This window comes from Ranitomeya variabilis, chromosome 4 (genome assembly GCF_051348905.1).
Source record: "Ranitomeya variabilis isolate aRanVar5 chromosome 4, aRanVar5.hap1, whole genome shotgun sequence".
Classification (NCBI taxonomy): Eukaryota; Metazoa; Chordata; class Amphibia; order Anura; family Dendrobatidae; genus Ranitomeya; species Ranitomeya variabilis.
In genome coordinates, this window is record NC_135235.1 from 156958373 (window position 1) to 156974716 (window position 16344).

The 16344-nt window shown below is 42.6% G+C and overlaps 1 protein-coding gene across 1 annotated transcript in view; it reads right to left on the reverse strand.

The window, feature by feature from the left end:
• Positions 1-16344, reverse strand: part of CDHR1 (cadherin related family member 1) — a 283238-nt gene that overhangs the window by 243506 nt on the left and 23388 nt on the right. Inside the window, exons 3-4 of the mRNA XM_077257202.1 lie at positions 12727-12872; positions 12533-12583 (exon numbers count right to left, since the gene is read on the reverse strand). Of these exons, the coding sequence (XP_077113317.1) occupies positions 12533-12583; positions 12727-12872 (197 nt within the window). The remainder of the gene's footprint in view (positions 1-12532; positions 12584-12726; positions 12873-16344) is intronic.

A 16344-nucleotide genomic window follows, 5' to 3' on the forward strand; every position in this document is an offset into this window, starting at 1 on the left:
TTTCATTTTGCTTAAAATACAAAGGAAATGTATCGTATTTAAACCTTTTAGAGATCCGTTTATCTTCAACTTGCTTATGTGTTCACAATTACTGTAATTTTGACCAGGGGTGCCAAAACTTTTACATGCCACTGTATATCAGCTAATAGGTGGGTGTATTGAGTGTCACACCAGCACCAATCCCATACTGATGACTTATTTTACAATTATGATTGTACACCCTGGACAATCCTTTTAACATCAGAGGTAATGTGATTGAGAGGTTGGCTCTGAGACATACTGATTAGATGCATAGTTCTAAAGATTTAAAGGGCATTTGCTCCCTAAATGCTAAATTAATCAAGTTCCTAAATAGTATTCATTATAAAACGTCAGAAAATTTTAATGTGTTAAAGACTAAATAATTATTTTACTGATCTAATGCCAAGATCACTAGATCAAGAGTATTGGGTGCGATATGCTAATGACGCTTGGCTGTGAGCGTGAGGTGAGTGTCATTTTACTGTGATCTGATCCTCTTGCATGCAAAAATTGGATTACAAGTGAGGAAAAGAAGGAGAGATTAATCAGATGACATCCGAATGCAGTCCAATGTTTTGTGCGCCATTGAATAGGTGCCTGCCATCTGAGATATGCTGCCAATCGTGGCATGCTCTGCCTCATTAACCCCTTTCTACCATTGGACATACTATTCCGTCCATGTGGAATGGGCACTACTTCCCAAGGACGGAATAGTACGTCCAGAGCGATCGGCCACGCTCTCGGGGGGAGCGCGGCCGGGTGTCAGCTGCCCCCGGCACATTAACCCCCGGCACACTGCGATCAAACATGATCGCAGTGTTCTGGCGGTATAGGGAAGCATCGCGCAGGGAGGGGGCTCCCTGCGTGCTTCCCTGAGACCCTCGGAGCAACGCGATGTGATCACGTTGCTGCAAGGGTCTCTTACCTCCTCCTCCCTGCAGGCCCAGATCCAAAATGGCCACGGGGCAGCATCCGGGTCCTGCAGGGAGGTGGCTTCACAGCGCCTGCTCAGAGCAGGCGCCGGGAAGCCTCCCTGCTGTGCATGTCAGAACGCTGATCTGACACAGTGCCCAGCAAAGTGTCAGATCAGCGATCTGTCACTTTACTGTGATGTCCCCCCACTGGGGCAAAGTAAAAAAGTAAAAAAAAAAATGACATGTGTGCAAAAAAAAAAAAAACAATTCCTAAATAAAAAAGAATAAAAAAAAATATTGTTCCAATAAATACATTCCTTTATCTAAATAAAAAAAAACCAATAAAAGTACACATATTTAGTATCGCCGCGTCCGTAATGACCCGATCTATAAAACTGTGGAATAACACGTGATCGAAAAGACGGATATAAATAAACATGGTACCGCTGAAAACGTCATCTTGTCCCGCAAAAAACGAGCCACGATATAGCATCATCAGCGAAAAAATAAACAAGTTATAGTCCTCAGAATAAAGCGATGCAAAAATAATTATTTTTTCTATAAAATAGTTTTTATTGTATAAATGTGCCAAAACATAAAAAAATGATATAAATAAGGTATTGCTGTAATCGTACTGACCAGAAGAATAAAACTGCTTTATCCATTTTACGAAACGCGGAACGGTATAAACGCCTCCCCCAAAAGAAATTCATGAATAGCTGGTTTTTGGTCATTCTGCCTCACAAAAACTGGAATAAAAAGCCATAAAAAAGTCATGCACCCGAAAATGTTACCAATAAAAACGTCAACTTGTCCCGCAAAAAAGAAGACTTCACATGACTCTGTGGACCAAAATATGGAAAAATTATAGCTCTCAAAATGTGGGAACACCAAAAATATTTTTTGCAATAAAAAGCGTCTTTTAGTGTGTGATGGCTGACAATCATAAAAATCCACTAAAAAACCCCGCTATCAAAGTAAATCAAACCCCCCTTCATCACCCCCTTAGTTAGGGAAAAATAAAAAAAGTAAAAAAATGTATTTCCATTTTCCCATTAGGGTTAGGGCTAGGGTTAGGGCTAGGGTTAGGGCTAGGGCTAGGGTTATGGCTAGGGGTAGGGCTAGGGTTAGGGTTAGGGTTAGGGCTAGGGTTAGGGTTAGGGTTGGGGCTAGGGTTAGGGCTACAGTTAGGGTTGGGGCTAAAGTTAGGGTTAGGGTTGGGGTTAAAGTTAGGGTTAGGTTTGGATTACATTTACGGTTGGGAATAGGGTTGGGATTAGGGTTAGGGGTGTGTCAGGGATAGAGGTGTGGTTAGGGTTACCATTGAGATTAGGGTTAGGGGTGTGTTTGGATTGGGGTTTCAGTTATAATTGGGGGGTTTCCACTGTTTAGGCAAACCAGGGGCTCTCCAAATGCGACATGGCGTCCGATCTCAATTCCAGCCAATTCTGCATTGAAAAAGTAAAACAGTGCTCCTTCCCTTCCGAGCTCTCTAATGTGCCCAAACAGGGGTTTACCCCAACATATGGGGCATCATCATACTCAGGACACATTGGACAACAACTTTTGGGGTCCAACTTCTCCTGTCACCCTTGGAAAAATACAAAACTGGGGGCTAAATAATAATTTTTGTGGAATTTTTTTTTTTAATTTTCACGGCTCTTCGTTATAAACTGTAGTGAAACACTTGAGGGTTCAAAGTTCTCACAACACATCTAGATTAGTTTCTTGGGGGGTCTAGTTTCCAATATGGGGTCACTTGTGGGGGGTTTCTACTGTTTGGTTACATCAGGGGCTCTGCAAATGTAACGTGACGTGTTATGACCCCAATGGCGAGGGTCTCAGAGGTACGTGGAAGTCTGCAGAATACAAAAATCCAGCTCATAGGGCAGTGGTAACTGGGTTGACCATATATCTACTCCTAACGCCAACACTAGAAGTAGCCGGGATCATTCCTACGTTGATTCTAGATGACACGCTCCAGCCGGAGAATCTAGCTACCCCTAGTAGAGGAAAACAAAAGACCTTTCTTGCCTCCAGAGAAGGGGACCCCAAAGCTGGATAGAAGCCCCCCACAAATAATAACGGTGAGGTAAGAGGAAATGACAAACACAGAAATGAACCAGGTTTAGCACAGAGAGGCCCGCTTACTGATAGCAGAATAAAGAAAGGTAACTTATATGGTCAACAAAAACCCTATCAAAATCCACACTGGAAATTCAAGAACCCCCGAACCGTCTAACGGTCCGGGGGGAGAACACCAGCCCCCTAGAGCTTCCAGCAAAGGTCAGGATATAGATTTGGAACAAGCTGGACAAAAATACAAAACCAAAACAAATAGCAAAAAGCAAAAGGCAGACTTAGCTGATATAACTGGAACCAGGATCAGTAGACAAGAGCACAGCAGACTAGCTCTGATAACTACGTTGCCAGGCATTGAACTGAAGGTCTAGGGAGCTTATATGGCAACACCCCTAACTAACGACCCAGGTGCGGATAAAAGGAATGACAGAAAAACCAGAGTCAAAAAACTAGTAACCACTAGAGGGAGCAAAAAGCAAATTCACAACAGTACCCCCCCCTTAGTGAGGGGTCACCGAACCCTCACCACGACCACCAGGGCGATCAGGATGAGCGGCATGAAAGGCACGAACTAAATCGGCCGCATGAACATCAGAGGCGACCACCCAGGAATTATCCTCCTGACCATAGCCCTTCCACTTGACCAGGTACTGAAGCCTCCGCCTGGAGAGGCGAGAATCCAAGATCTTCTCCACCACGTACTCCAACTCGCCCTCAACCAACACCGGAGCAGGAGGCTCAGCAGAAGGAACTACAGGCACAATGTACCGCCGCAACAAGGACCTATGAAATACATTGTGAATAGCAAACGACACAGGAAGATCCAGACGAAAAGATACAGGATTAAGGATTTCCAATATCTTGTAAGGCCCAATAAAACGAGGTTTAAATTTGGGAGAGGAGACCTTCATAGGAACAAAGCGGGAAGAAAGCCATACCAAATCCCCAACGCGTAGTCGGGGACCCACACCGCGGCGGCGGTTGGCAAAGCGCTGAGCCCTCTCCTGTGACAACTTCAAGTTGTCCACCACATGATTCCAGATCCGCTGCAACCTATCTACCACAGAATCCACCCCAGGACAGTCAGAAGGCTCCACATGACCCGAAGAAAAGCGAGGATGGAAACCAGAGTTGCAGAAAAAAGGCGAAACCAAGGTGGCGGAACTAGCCCGATTATTAAGGGCAAACTCAGCCAACGGCAAGAATGTCACCCAATCGTCCTGATCAGCAGAGACAAAACACCTCAAATAAGCCTCCAAAGTCTGATTGGTTCGCTCCGTCTGTCCATTAGTCTGAGGATGGAAAGCAGACGAAAACGACAAATCAATGCCCATCCTACTACAAAAGGATCGCCAGAACCTAGAAACGAACTGGGATCCTCTGTCTGACACAATATTCTCAGGGATGCCGTGCAAACGAACCACGTTCTGGAAAAACACAGGAACCAGATCGGAAGAGGAAGGCAGCTTAGGCAAAGGAACCAAATGGACCATCTTGGAGAAGCGATCACATATCACCCAGATAACGGACATGCCCTGAGATAGCGGAAGATCAGAAATGAAATCCATGGAGATATGTGTCCAAGGTCTCTTCGGGACAGGCAAGGGCAAGAGCAAACCGCTGGCACGAGAACAGCAAGGCTTAGCTCGAGCACAAGTCCCACAGGACTGCACAAATGACCGCACATCCCTTGACAAGGAAGGCCACCAAAAGGACCTGGCCACCAGATCTCTGGTGCCAAAAATTCCCGGGTGACCTGCCAACACCGAGGAATGAACCTCGGAAATGACTCTGCTGGTCCATTTATCCGGGACAAACAGTCTGTCAGGTGGACAAGACTCAGGCCTATCAGCCTGAAATCTCTGCAACACACGTCGCAGATCCGGAGAAATAGCTGACAAGATAACTCCATCTTTAAGAATACCAACAGGATCAGCGACTCCAGGAGCATCAGGCACAAAGCTCCTAGAAAGAGCATCGGCCTTCACATTCTTTGAACCTGGTAAATACGAGACAACAAAATCAAAGCGGGAGAAAAACAATGACCAGCGGGCCTGTCTCGGATTAAGGCGTTTAGCAGACTCGAGATACATCAGATTTTTGTGATCAGTCAAGACCACCACACGATGCTTAGCACCCTCGAGCCAATGACGCCACTCCTCAAATGCCCATTTCATGGCCAACAACTCCCGATTGCCCACATCATAATTTCGCTCGGCAGGCGAAAACTTCCTGGAGAAAAAGGCACAAGGTTTCATAACAGAGCAACCAGGGCCTCTCTGCGACAAAACGGCCCCTGCTCCAATCTCTGAAGCATCCACCTCAACCTGAAAGGGAAGTGAGACATCGGGCTGGCACAAAACAGGCGCCGAAGTAAACCGGCACTTCAACTCCTGGAAAGCCTCCACGGCAGCAGGAGCCCAGTTAGCTACATCGGAGCCCTTCTTGGTCATATCCGTCAACGGTTTCACAATGCTAGAAAAATTAGCGATAAAACGACGGTAGAAGTTAGCGAAACCCAAGAACTTCTGAAGACTCTTAACCGACGAGGGCTGAGTCCAATCAAGAATAGCTCGGACCTTGACTGGGTCTATCTCCACAGCAGAAGGGGAAAAAATGAACCCCAAAAAGGGAACCTTCTGTACACCAAAGAGACACTTTGAGCCCTTGACAAACAAAGAATTTTCACGCAAAATTTTAAAGACCAACCTGACCTGCTCCACATGCGAATCCCAATCATCAGAAAAAACCAAAATATCATCCAGATAAACAATCAAAAATTTATCCAGATACTTCCGGAAAATGTCATGCATAAAGGACTGAAAAACTGAAGGCGCATTGGAGAGCCCAAAAGGCATCACCAAGTACTCAAAATGACCTTCGGGCGTATTGAATGCGGTTTTCCATTCATCACCTTGCTTAATGCGCACAAGGTTGTACGCACCACGAAGGTCTATCTTGGTGAACCACTTGGCACCTTTAATCCGGGCAAACAAGTCAGACAACAGCGGTAAAGGATACTGAAATTTGACAGTGATCTTATTTAAAAGCCGATAATCAATACAAGGTCTCAAAGATCCGTCCTTTTTTGCCACAAAAAAGAATCCCGCACCAAGGGGGGAAGAAGACGGACGAATATGTCCTTTCTCCAGAGACTCCTTGATATATGAACGCATAGCGGTATGTTCAGGTACCGACAGATTAAACAGTCTTCCCTTAGGAAACTTACTGCCTGGGATCAAATCTATAGCACAGTCACAGTCCCTATGAGGAGGCAGTGCACTGGACTCAGACTCACTGAAGACATCCTGATAATCAGACAAATACTCCGGAACTTCCGAAGGCGTAGAAGAAGCAATAGACACAGGCAGGGAATCCCCATGAATACCACGACAGCCCCAACTTGAGACTGACATAGCCTTCCAGTCCAGGACTGGATTATGGGTCTGTAACCATGGCAGCCCTAAAACAACCAAATCATGCATTTTATGTAAAACCAGGAAACGTATCACCTCGCGGTGTTCAGGAGTCATGCACATGATAACCTGTGTCCAATACTGCGGTTTATTTGCTGCCAATGGCGTAGCATCAATACCCCTAAGAGGAATAGGATTTTCTAATGGTTCAAGAGTAAAACCACAGTGCTTAGCAAATGACAGATCCATAAGACTCAGGGCAGCACCTGAATCTACAAACGCCATGACAGGATAAGACGACAGTGAGCAAATCAAAGTTACAGACAGAATAAATTTAGGTTGCAAATTACCAACGGTGACAGGACTAACAACCTTAGCTATACGTTTAGAGCATGCTGAGATAACATGTGTAGAATCACCACAGTAGTAGCACAAGCCATTCCGGCGTCTATGAATTTTCCGCTCATTTCTAGTCAGGATTCTATCACATTGCATTAAATCAGGTGTCTGTTCAGACAACACCATGAGGGAATTTGCGGTTTTTCTATCACATTGCACCGAATTAGGTGTCTGTTCAGACAACACCATGAGGGAATTTGCGGTTTTGCGCTCCCGCAACCGCCGGTCAATTTGAATAGCCAGTGCCATAGTATCATTGAGACCTGTGGGAATGGGAAAACCCACCATAACATTCTTAATGGCTTCAGATAGGCCATTTCTAAAATTAGCGGCCAGTGCACACTCGTTCCAATGTGTCAGCACGGACCATTTCCGAAATTTTTGGCAATACACTTCAGCCTCGTCCTGCCCCTGAGACATAGCCAGCAAGGCCTTTTCTGCCTGAATCTCAAGATTGGGTTCCTCATAAAGTAAACCGAGCGCCAGAAAAAACGCATCAATATCAGCCAATGCCGGATCTCCTGGCGCCAGCGAAAAAGCCCAATCCTGAGGGTCGCCCCGTAAGAACGAAATAACTATTTTTACTTGCTGAGCAGAGTCTCCAGATGAACAGGGTCTCAGGGACAAAAACAATTTACAATTATTCAAAAAATTCCTAAACTTAAACCTGTCTCCGGAAAACAGTTCAGGAATCGGTATTTTAGGTTCTGACCTAGGATTTCTGATAACATAGTCTTGTATGCCCTGCACACGAGTAGCCAGCTGGTCCACACTTGTAATCAAGGTCTGGACATTCATGTCTGCAGCAAGCATAGCCACTCTGAGGTAAAGGGGAAGAAGAAAGAAAAAAAAAAAAAAACTCAGAATCTTCTTTCTTATAATCCCTCTTCTGCAACGCATTAAACATTTAATACTGGCCTGGCAAACTGTTATGACCCCAATGGCGAGGGTCTCAGAGGTACGTGGAAGTCTGCAGAATACAAAAATCCAGCTCATAGGGCAGTGGTAACTGGGTTGACCATATATCTACTCCTAACGCCAACACTAGAAGTAGCCGGGGATCATTCCTACGTTGATTCTAGATGACACGCTCCAGCCGGAGAATCTAGCTACCCCTAGTAGAGGAAAACAAAAGACCTTTCTTGCCTCCAGAGAAGGGGACCCCAAAGCTGGATAGAAGCCCCCCACAAATAATAACGGTGAGGTAAGAGGAAATGACAAACACAGAAATGAACCAGGTTTAGCACAGAGAGGCCCGCTTACTGATAGCAGAATAAAGAAAGGTAACTTATATGGTCAACAAAAACCCTATCAAAATCCACACTGGAAATTCAAGAACCCCCGAACCGTCTAACGGTCCGGGGGGAGAACACCAGCCCCCTAGAGCTTCCAGCAAAGGTCAGGATATAGATTTGGAACAAGCTGGACAAAAATACAAAACCAAAACAAATAGCAAAAAGCAAAAGGCAGACTTAGCTGATATAACTGGAACCAGGATCAGTAGACAAGAGCACAGCAGACTAGCTCTGATAACTACGTTGCCAGGCATTGAACTGAAGGTCTAGGGAGCTTATATGGCAACACCCCTAACTAACGACCCAGGTGCGGATAAAAGGAATGACAGAAAAACCAGAGTCAAAAAACTAGTAACCACTAGAGGGAGCAAAAAGCAAATTCACAACAGTGACGCCTGCAGACCAATCCATCTAAGTCTGCATTCCAAATGGCGCTCCTTCCCTTCCGAGCTCTGCCATGCGCCCAAACGGTGGTTCCCCCCACATACTGGGTATCAGTGTGCTCAGGACAAATTGGACAACAACTTTTGGGGTTCAATTTCAACTGTTACCCTTGGAAAAATACAAAACTGGGGGTTAAAAATATTTTTTTTGTGAAATTTTTATTTTTTTTATTTTTACGGCTCTACATTATAAACTTCTGTGAAGCACTTGGTGGGTTAAAGTGCTCACCACACATCTAGATAAGTTCCTTAGGGGGTCTCCTTTCCAAAATGGTGTCACTTGTGGGGGGTTTCAATGTTTAGGCACATCAGTGGCTCTCCAAACGCAACATGGCGTCCCATCTCAATTCCTGTCAATTTTGCATTGAAAAGTCAAATGGCGTTCCTTCCCTTCCGAGCTCTCCCTTGCGCACAAACAGTGGTTTACCCCCAAATATGGGGTATCAGCATGCTCAGGACAAATTGTACAACAACTTATGAGGTCCAATTTCTTCTCTTACCCTTGGGAAAATAAAAAATTGGGGGTGAAAAGATCTTTTTTAGTGAAAAAATATGATTTTTTATTTTTACGGCTCTGCATTGTAAACTTCTGTGAATCACTTAATGGGTCAAAGTGCTCACCACACATCTAGATAAGTTCCTTAGGGGGTCTACTTTCCAAAATGGTGTCACTTGTGGGGGGTTTAAATGTTTAGGCACATCAGGGGCTCTCCAAACGCACCATGGCGTCCCATCTCAATTCCAGTCAATTTTGCATTGAAAAGTCAAATGGCGCTCCTTCTCTTCCGAGCTCTGCCATGCTCCCAAACAGTGGTTTACAACCACATATGGGGTATCTGCGTACTCAGGACAAATTGTACAACAAGGTTTGGGGTCCATTTTCTCCTGTTACCCTTGGTAAAATAAAACAAATTGGAACTGAAATAAAATTGTTGTGAACAAAAGTTAAATGTTCATTTTTTTTTTAAACATTCCAAAAATTCCTGTGAAACACCTGAAGGGTTAATAAACTTCTTGACTGTGGTTTTGAGCACCTTGAGGGGTGCACTTTTTAGAATGGTGTCACACTTGGGTATTTTCTATGATATAGACCCCTAAAAATGACTTCAAATGAGATGTGGTCCCTAAAAAAAATGGTGTTGTAAAAATGAGAAATTGCTGGTCAACTTTTAACCCTTATAACTCCCTAACAAAAAAAAAATGTGGTTCCAAAATTGTGCTGATGTAAAGTAGACATGTGGGAAATGTTACTTATTAAGTATATTGTGTGACATATCTCTGATTTAATTGCATAAAAATTCAAAGTTGGAAAATTGCGAAATTTTCACAATTTTCACCAAATTTCCATTTTTTTTTCACAAATAAACGCAGGTAATATCAAAGAAATTTTACCACTATCATGAAGTACAATATGTCACAAGAAAACAATGTCAGAATCACCGGGATCCGTTGAAGCATTCCAGAGTTATAACCTCATAAAGGGACAGTGGTGAGAATTGTAAAAATTGGCCCGGTCATTAACGTGCAAACCACCCTTGGGGGTAAAGGGGTTAAATAACACTGGTCAGAGTGCAGTAAGAGATCTTCTTGCATTGCACTCCTCCGCATTATCTGCCAGTGTGACTGAGCCCTTACAGAGCTGCTGCTTCCAAAGTAGATCTGAGAGCAAAAAACTTCTGGTTATTGTTCTGGCAAATCCTTTATAGCCAGTGTGGCAGGCAGTCAGAGATGTGGCACTTTTTACGTCATGTACAGTATGTGTTCACATCATGTTCCTTCATGGAAAAGGTCTGGATGTATACACTAAACATTTACATAAGATCTCACTCACGTAAAATATACCAAAAGAGTTTCATTCATTATGTGGAGTAGCATGGTAGACTGTTCTATTCCATACAGTGGTGTACCCAGTGGTACTATTTATGCCAAAAATCTATATGGGGCACTATACATGGCAATATTCCATATGATGCACTAAGTATTTTGTGGAACAATTTGCTACAGAATACAATCAGTATGATACTTTGTAATTAGCAGTGCCATACTCTGGGTTTTCATTATGGCACATTATCCCTATGGTGTTGCAGCTCTTGACTGGGCAGCACAGCAGACACATTATTTGAAAAACCAGAAGCATTGCACTAAGAGGGAACAGCTGGAAAGAGATGACTGTTTATGAAGGAGATGGCAGCACTAGAAGAAGTAGAGGCAACTATGAGTATAAACAGACATAGGGTCCAATACATCAAAGCTTTTTGTCCACTATTCTGGTGTAAAAACATATGGAAAATTGCATAATTTTGACACAATGGGGCTACGCTTAAAAGAAAATGTGACTTGGCATTCTCGTGCCATTTTCACTTGGGCTGGGCATGATCAGAAGTGGCATTTACTGTCACAAATCTTACTCAAGCAGGGAATGGAGTCGGATTTGTGGCACTGCCAACACAGAAGTGTACTCTAATGCCATATGTTCAATTCTCCTGATGCATGAAGATAGGTACACTTCTTCATTAATCCAGGTCGCATGACTCTAGCTCATCTCCTCATCAAGAGCAGTGTGAAAAACACCAATCTTGATAAATCGGGCTCTTAGTGTTTAGTGCATGTCAGTGGTAAATGTGGCCCTGTACACAAACAGCATCTGTGTAGGGATAGAGAGGTATGAGAACTGTTACAGAATCTGCAGGGGAAAGAGGGAGAGAAATCTGAAGGAGGCCTGTATTTATTAATGAGACAGACTCTTCAAAATTTGTGAAAGCGAACCTGTCATCAGGATTTTGCTAAGTAAACTACAGGCATTGTCATGTTGGTATTGTTATACTGATTAAAATAATACCTTGGGTGAAGAATTCCATCTTGTGGTTGTTGTGTAATCAGTGTTAGAAGTTTCCAGCTAATGAAATGCCCATGCTCCAAGGCAGGACTGTAGGCAGATCTTATCTTCCTGCTCTAAGCCAGGGAAGCCAAGGAGACACCTGCCCACAAGCCACCCCGAAGCACAAACAGTCTCTCTGTCTCTATGATGAGGAACATGTTTGTTCTTCGGGGAGGCCTGTGGGCAGTTCTTTCCTTGTTTTATCTGGCTTAAGCAGAAAGATAAGACTCTGCCTACAGTCCTGGCCCAGATCATGGGCATATCATTAACTAAAAACTTCTAACACTGATTACACAAGAACCACAAGATGGATTTCATCACCCGAGGAATCATTTTACTCACTTACTTTACGTAGCAAAATCCTGATGACAGGTTTGCTTTAAGTATGAAACTAGGAGCAAGTTGCATTCTGCATACCAGGGTGAAAGTGGATGATTGAAATTTATTGCAACATGTTTAACTCAACATAACAAATACAATATATAATTATTTTATATTTTGTCAAAGATGTTCGCAGCCATTAAACTCAAGATAATGCAGCTATTCTGACATAAATTTTCCAAGTAATTACACCAGCCTACACAGGTTAGCGATATCTATTTAGTAATCTATGCCATTTGTGTTGTGAAGTCTTTTGAAAGATCCATTTTAGGTATATTCCACAGTATCCAAGTGGGTACATTTCATGTATACTTGTGTTTATAAACAAGCTGACATTTGTATCAGTCACTAATGAGAATACAAACAAGTGGAGACATAAGTGTTTTTTTAGTGCACAGTGCAATAAAAATACCATTTTAGTAGCTTAGAATAAAGGAGGTTAAGATTGTACTTGTGAATGATTTGTCTGGCTTTTATTAAGTAGCACTTCCCATTCATATCTATCCAGAACGATTTCTGCTATAAGTAGTTTTCTGCTGTAAGTTACACCACTGTCTTTTGTAAATTATAGCGAATCTGTCAGGCTAAAGCTGCTAAATTTGTGAGTAACTAAGTGATGTAAATGTAAATACATGTAAACTGGTATAAATTGCATGATGCTCATCCCCCACTTATTCTAGACTTATTAATACATTACCCTTACCTTGTTTATTCCATCTGATATGCTGACAATTGCCTCAATCTCATCTTGTTTCTGTAAATTACAAAAATAATTTATGACAATAAAACTTTAGGGAATATATTTTACTTCTATGTAACACTGAATGTGGATAAAACCTATGAAATTTTACGACTGAAAAGACACAGTCGTATGTACAATATATGTCAGAAATTTACCTCTCGGTCTAGTTCCTCAATCACAGTGACATTTCCACGGATAGAGTCAATGGAAAAGTAGCGTTTTGATCCAGGTTCAAAGGTTAGACCATATATGACTGGGTAGCCTTCAGGATCAGTGCCATTCAGCGTGTAGATGTATGTACCTGCATAGAAAAAGTGACTTGTCACCAAGCAGGCAAATAGCCAACATAAGGTTACATTTACACCTTTAGCTAATTAATATTTGTAGGAATTACAACAAAGGTGAGACATGCACTTGCATAAGAAGGCTAATGGATGGTTAGAATACCCTTGAAAATCCTTGTGCAAGTATGCTAGCACAGCTGAAAACAGTTTGGCTGAATAGAGAACCTATACACCTGACCTTCCTTTGAACTAGTTGAGAATCTGGAGCATTACATTTGTTGGTTCCACTAAACTCTCAAAATGGCCAGTCTATTCTCGTTCTTAGAAATGAAGGCTATTCCATGCGAGAAATTGCCAAGACACTGAAGATTTCCACAAACGGTGTGTACTACTCCCTTCTGGGGAGAGCACAAACAATCTCTAATCAGAGTAGAAAGAGAAGTGGGAGGCCCCGCTGCCCAACTGAGCAACAGGACAAGTACATTAGAGTCTGTAGTCTGAGAAATCGACACCTCACAGGTCCTCAACTGGCAGCTTAATTAAATAGTACACGCAAAACGCCAGTGTCAACGTCTACAGTGAAGAGGCGACTCCAGGATGCTTTCCTTCAAGGCTGAGTGGAAAAGGCCAATAAAAGGAAAAGATTAATATGGGCAAAAGAACACAGACATTGGACAGAGGAAGAGTGGAAAAAAGTGTTATGGACAGACAAATCCAAGTTTGAGGTGTTTGGATCACTCACCTTTGTGAGATGCAGAACTGCTGAAAAGATGCTGGAAGAGTGCCTGACGCCATCTGTCAAGCATGGTGGAGGTAATGTGATGGTCTGGGGTTGCTTTGGTGCTGGGAGATTTGTACAAGGTAAAAGGGATATTGAATAAGGAAGGCTATCACTCCATTTTCCAACGCCGTGCCATACCCTGTGGACAGCGCTTGATTGGAGCCAATTTCAGCCTACAACAGGACAATGACCCAAAGCACACCTCCAAATTATGCAAGAACTATTTAGGGAAGAAGCAGGCAGCTGGAATTCTATCTGTAATGGAGTGGCCAGCGCAGTCACCAGATCTCAACCCCATTGGGCTGTTGTGGGAGCAGCTTGACCATTGGTACGCAAAAAGTGCCCATCAAGCCAAACCAACTTGTGGGAGGGGCTTCTGGAAGCATGGGGTGAAATTTCACCAGATTACCTCAGCAAATTAACTGCTAGAATGCCAAAGGTCTGCAATGCTGTAATTGCTGCAAAGGGAGCTTTCTTTGACGAACGCAAAGTTTGAAGGAGAATATTATTTCAAATAAAAATCATTTACTAGATTTTAAATTCATTTGCAACTCATTTGATTAATAAAAGTACGAGTTTTCATGGAAAACACAAAATTGTCTTGGAGACCCTAAACTTTTCAACGGTAGTGTATGTGAATTTTTTCTTTCCTAGGTATCCTTACCATATAGACACATATTGCTACAGGTCTAATGTGCTAGTAGGTAAATTCAGACCTGATTTATACCTGCCATCTTTCCTGTGCGGGAAGTCTTCTATTTCTATTTGCACACATGTGGTAGACAGCCACTGATCTCCAGGCACGGACGGTCTCAGGTATATTTTGGTGAGCAAAGTTTTCTTTTCCCTTTTCTCCTTTGCTATATCTTTTTACACCATTTGGAGCACATCAATTCTAGCTGTATGAGCTTGCTCCCATTTGCAATTAAATCGGACAAATGCAACCCAACTACTCATCTTATTACATTTGTACCAATTTAATCCTATGCTTGTGTGCTCAATTGAGTTTTTTCCTGCTCCGATTGCGATTGGACTGAACAAAAAAACTTACAACATGCTGTAATTCCATACAAAATTCGAATCGCACGTACCCATATTAGTGAATGGGTGCATGTCAAAATAGAAAACAGATCTGAAGCCAGAAATCTAAACCAAAACAGCTAACATAAATAAATCTCTTAAAATACCTTTTAGTAATAGTTTATTAAAATAAAGGGATAATAATCTCAAACAGACACAATGTGTAGACACTAATATTCAATCAGATAGAAAAAGACATGCTAACAGCACCCTAGTGAAGGACCTGTTCTGTATTCCTGCCTGTCAGCGGAGGTTAGGACCCTATAAACAACGACAGTGGTGCCCCCGCTCCTCATCGGCGGTCCCTGATATCCCTATTCCATCCTATATTAGAAAGAAAAGGCAGGAAATAAGATAGATGAACAGGTGCTGAATGCTAAAACCCCAAATTAGACTGCAACATCTGTCATCCTTATGTTATTTTTGATAACCACCAAACCAAAAACAATTAATCAAAGAGGGGTAATCCACTTATATAGATGCTATAGCAAAGCATTCCCAACCTTGGGGAATATATCCACCCACAGTGACTCTACAGGACACACAGAGATGGGGAAGAGTGTGGATATCTCAATTAGATCAAATCTAGTTGGTTGAATTGCCTTTCCCTGGAAATGCTTAATAGCTGGCTCCTGCCTTTCTGCATAGGTTGGCACCCTAATCGCAGGTGACATGGCGCCCCTGCTCAACAAAGGCTGTCCCCTTGTAATCCCTAGTCAGCCTTCACCACAGTATCTGTTAGATCAATGGCCGTGCCATGAGCATACCCTGTTGTCAAAAAATAGACCACTTGAGATTATCTATATGTCACCCAACCACTAACCACACCTAATCTAATATATTCATGGGTTGGTTAGGGTATATCCAGTAGGTATTTCAGCAAATATATATCTTAGCAAATCTCAAGAGGCATACATAGATAAATAAATAGACAGGGTAACAATATAGACAAAGAAATTCGGTAAGGTAGTACTCATCCAGAATGTTGGTTGTTGGTAATGGTAGATTAGACTGTCTCTACGCATTTCACCATTTGGCTCATCAGGAGGCTTAGATAAGGATGTCAGGTCATGTTGATGTCTAATGTAGTATCAGGTCCTTCACTACAGTGCTGTTAACATGTCTATTCTATCTGATTAAATATTAGTGTTTAGGCGTTTTGTCTGTTTGGGATTACTATCCTTTGATTTTAATAAATGATAATAAAAGGGATTTTTAGAGGTTTATTTATGTTAGCTCTATGGGTGCATGTGAAACATTGCACTGCACTTGGATATCACCTGAGTGCAGTGCAATTCCCTAGAAAGCCAGCAATTGAGGAGATGGAGAAATTAATTTCTCTGTCTCCTTCGCAGCTGTACTCCGATTCTCTCATGTCAGAAGCACAGAGCACTGACACTCAAAGCAGAGCAGCAGCTGAGTGTCTCGCATCGGATGTGACACGCTAATGTGACTCTGGCCTTAAAGGGGGATTCACACGAACAAAAGTTCATTTTAATCAATAGTTCTTGGAATAATGATAACTTCTACAATTGGATGTGCTTAAATAAAATGTCCCTGTGCTGAGATAATCTTATAAATGTGCCCCAGCTGTGTACTGTGTAATGGCTGTGTCTGCAGAAACATGG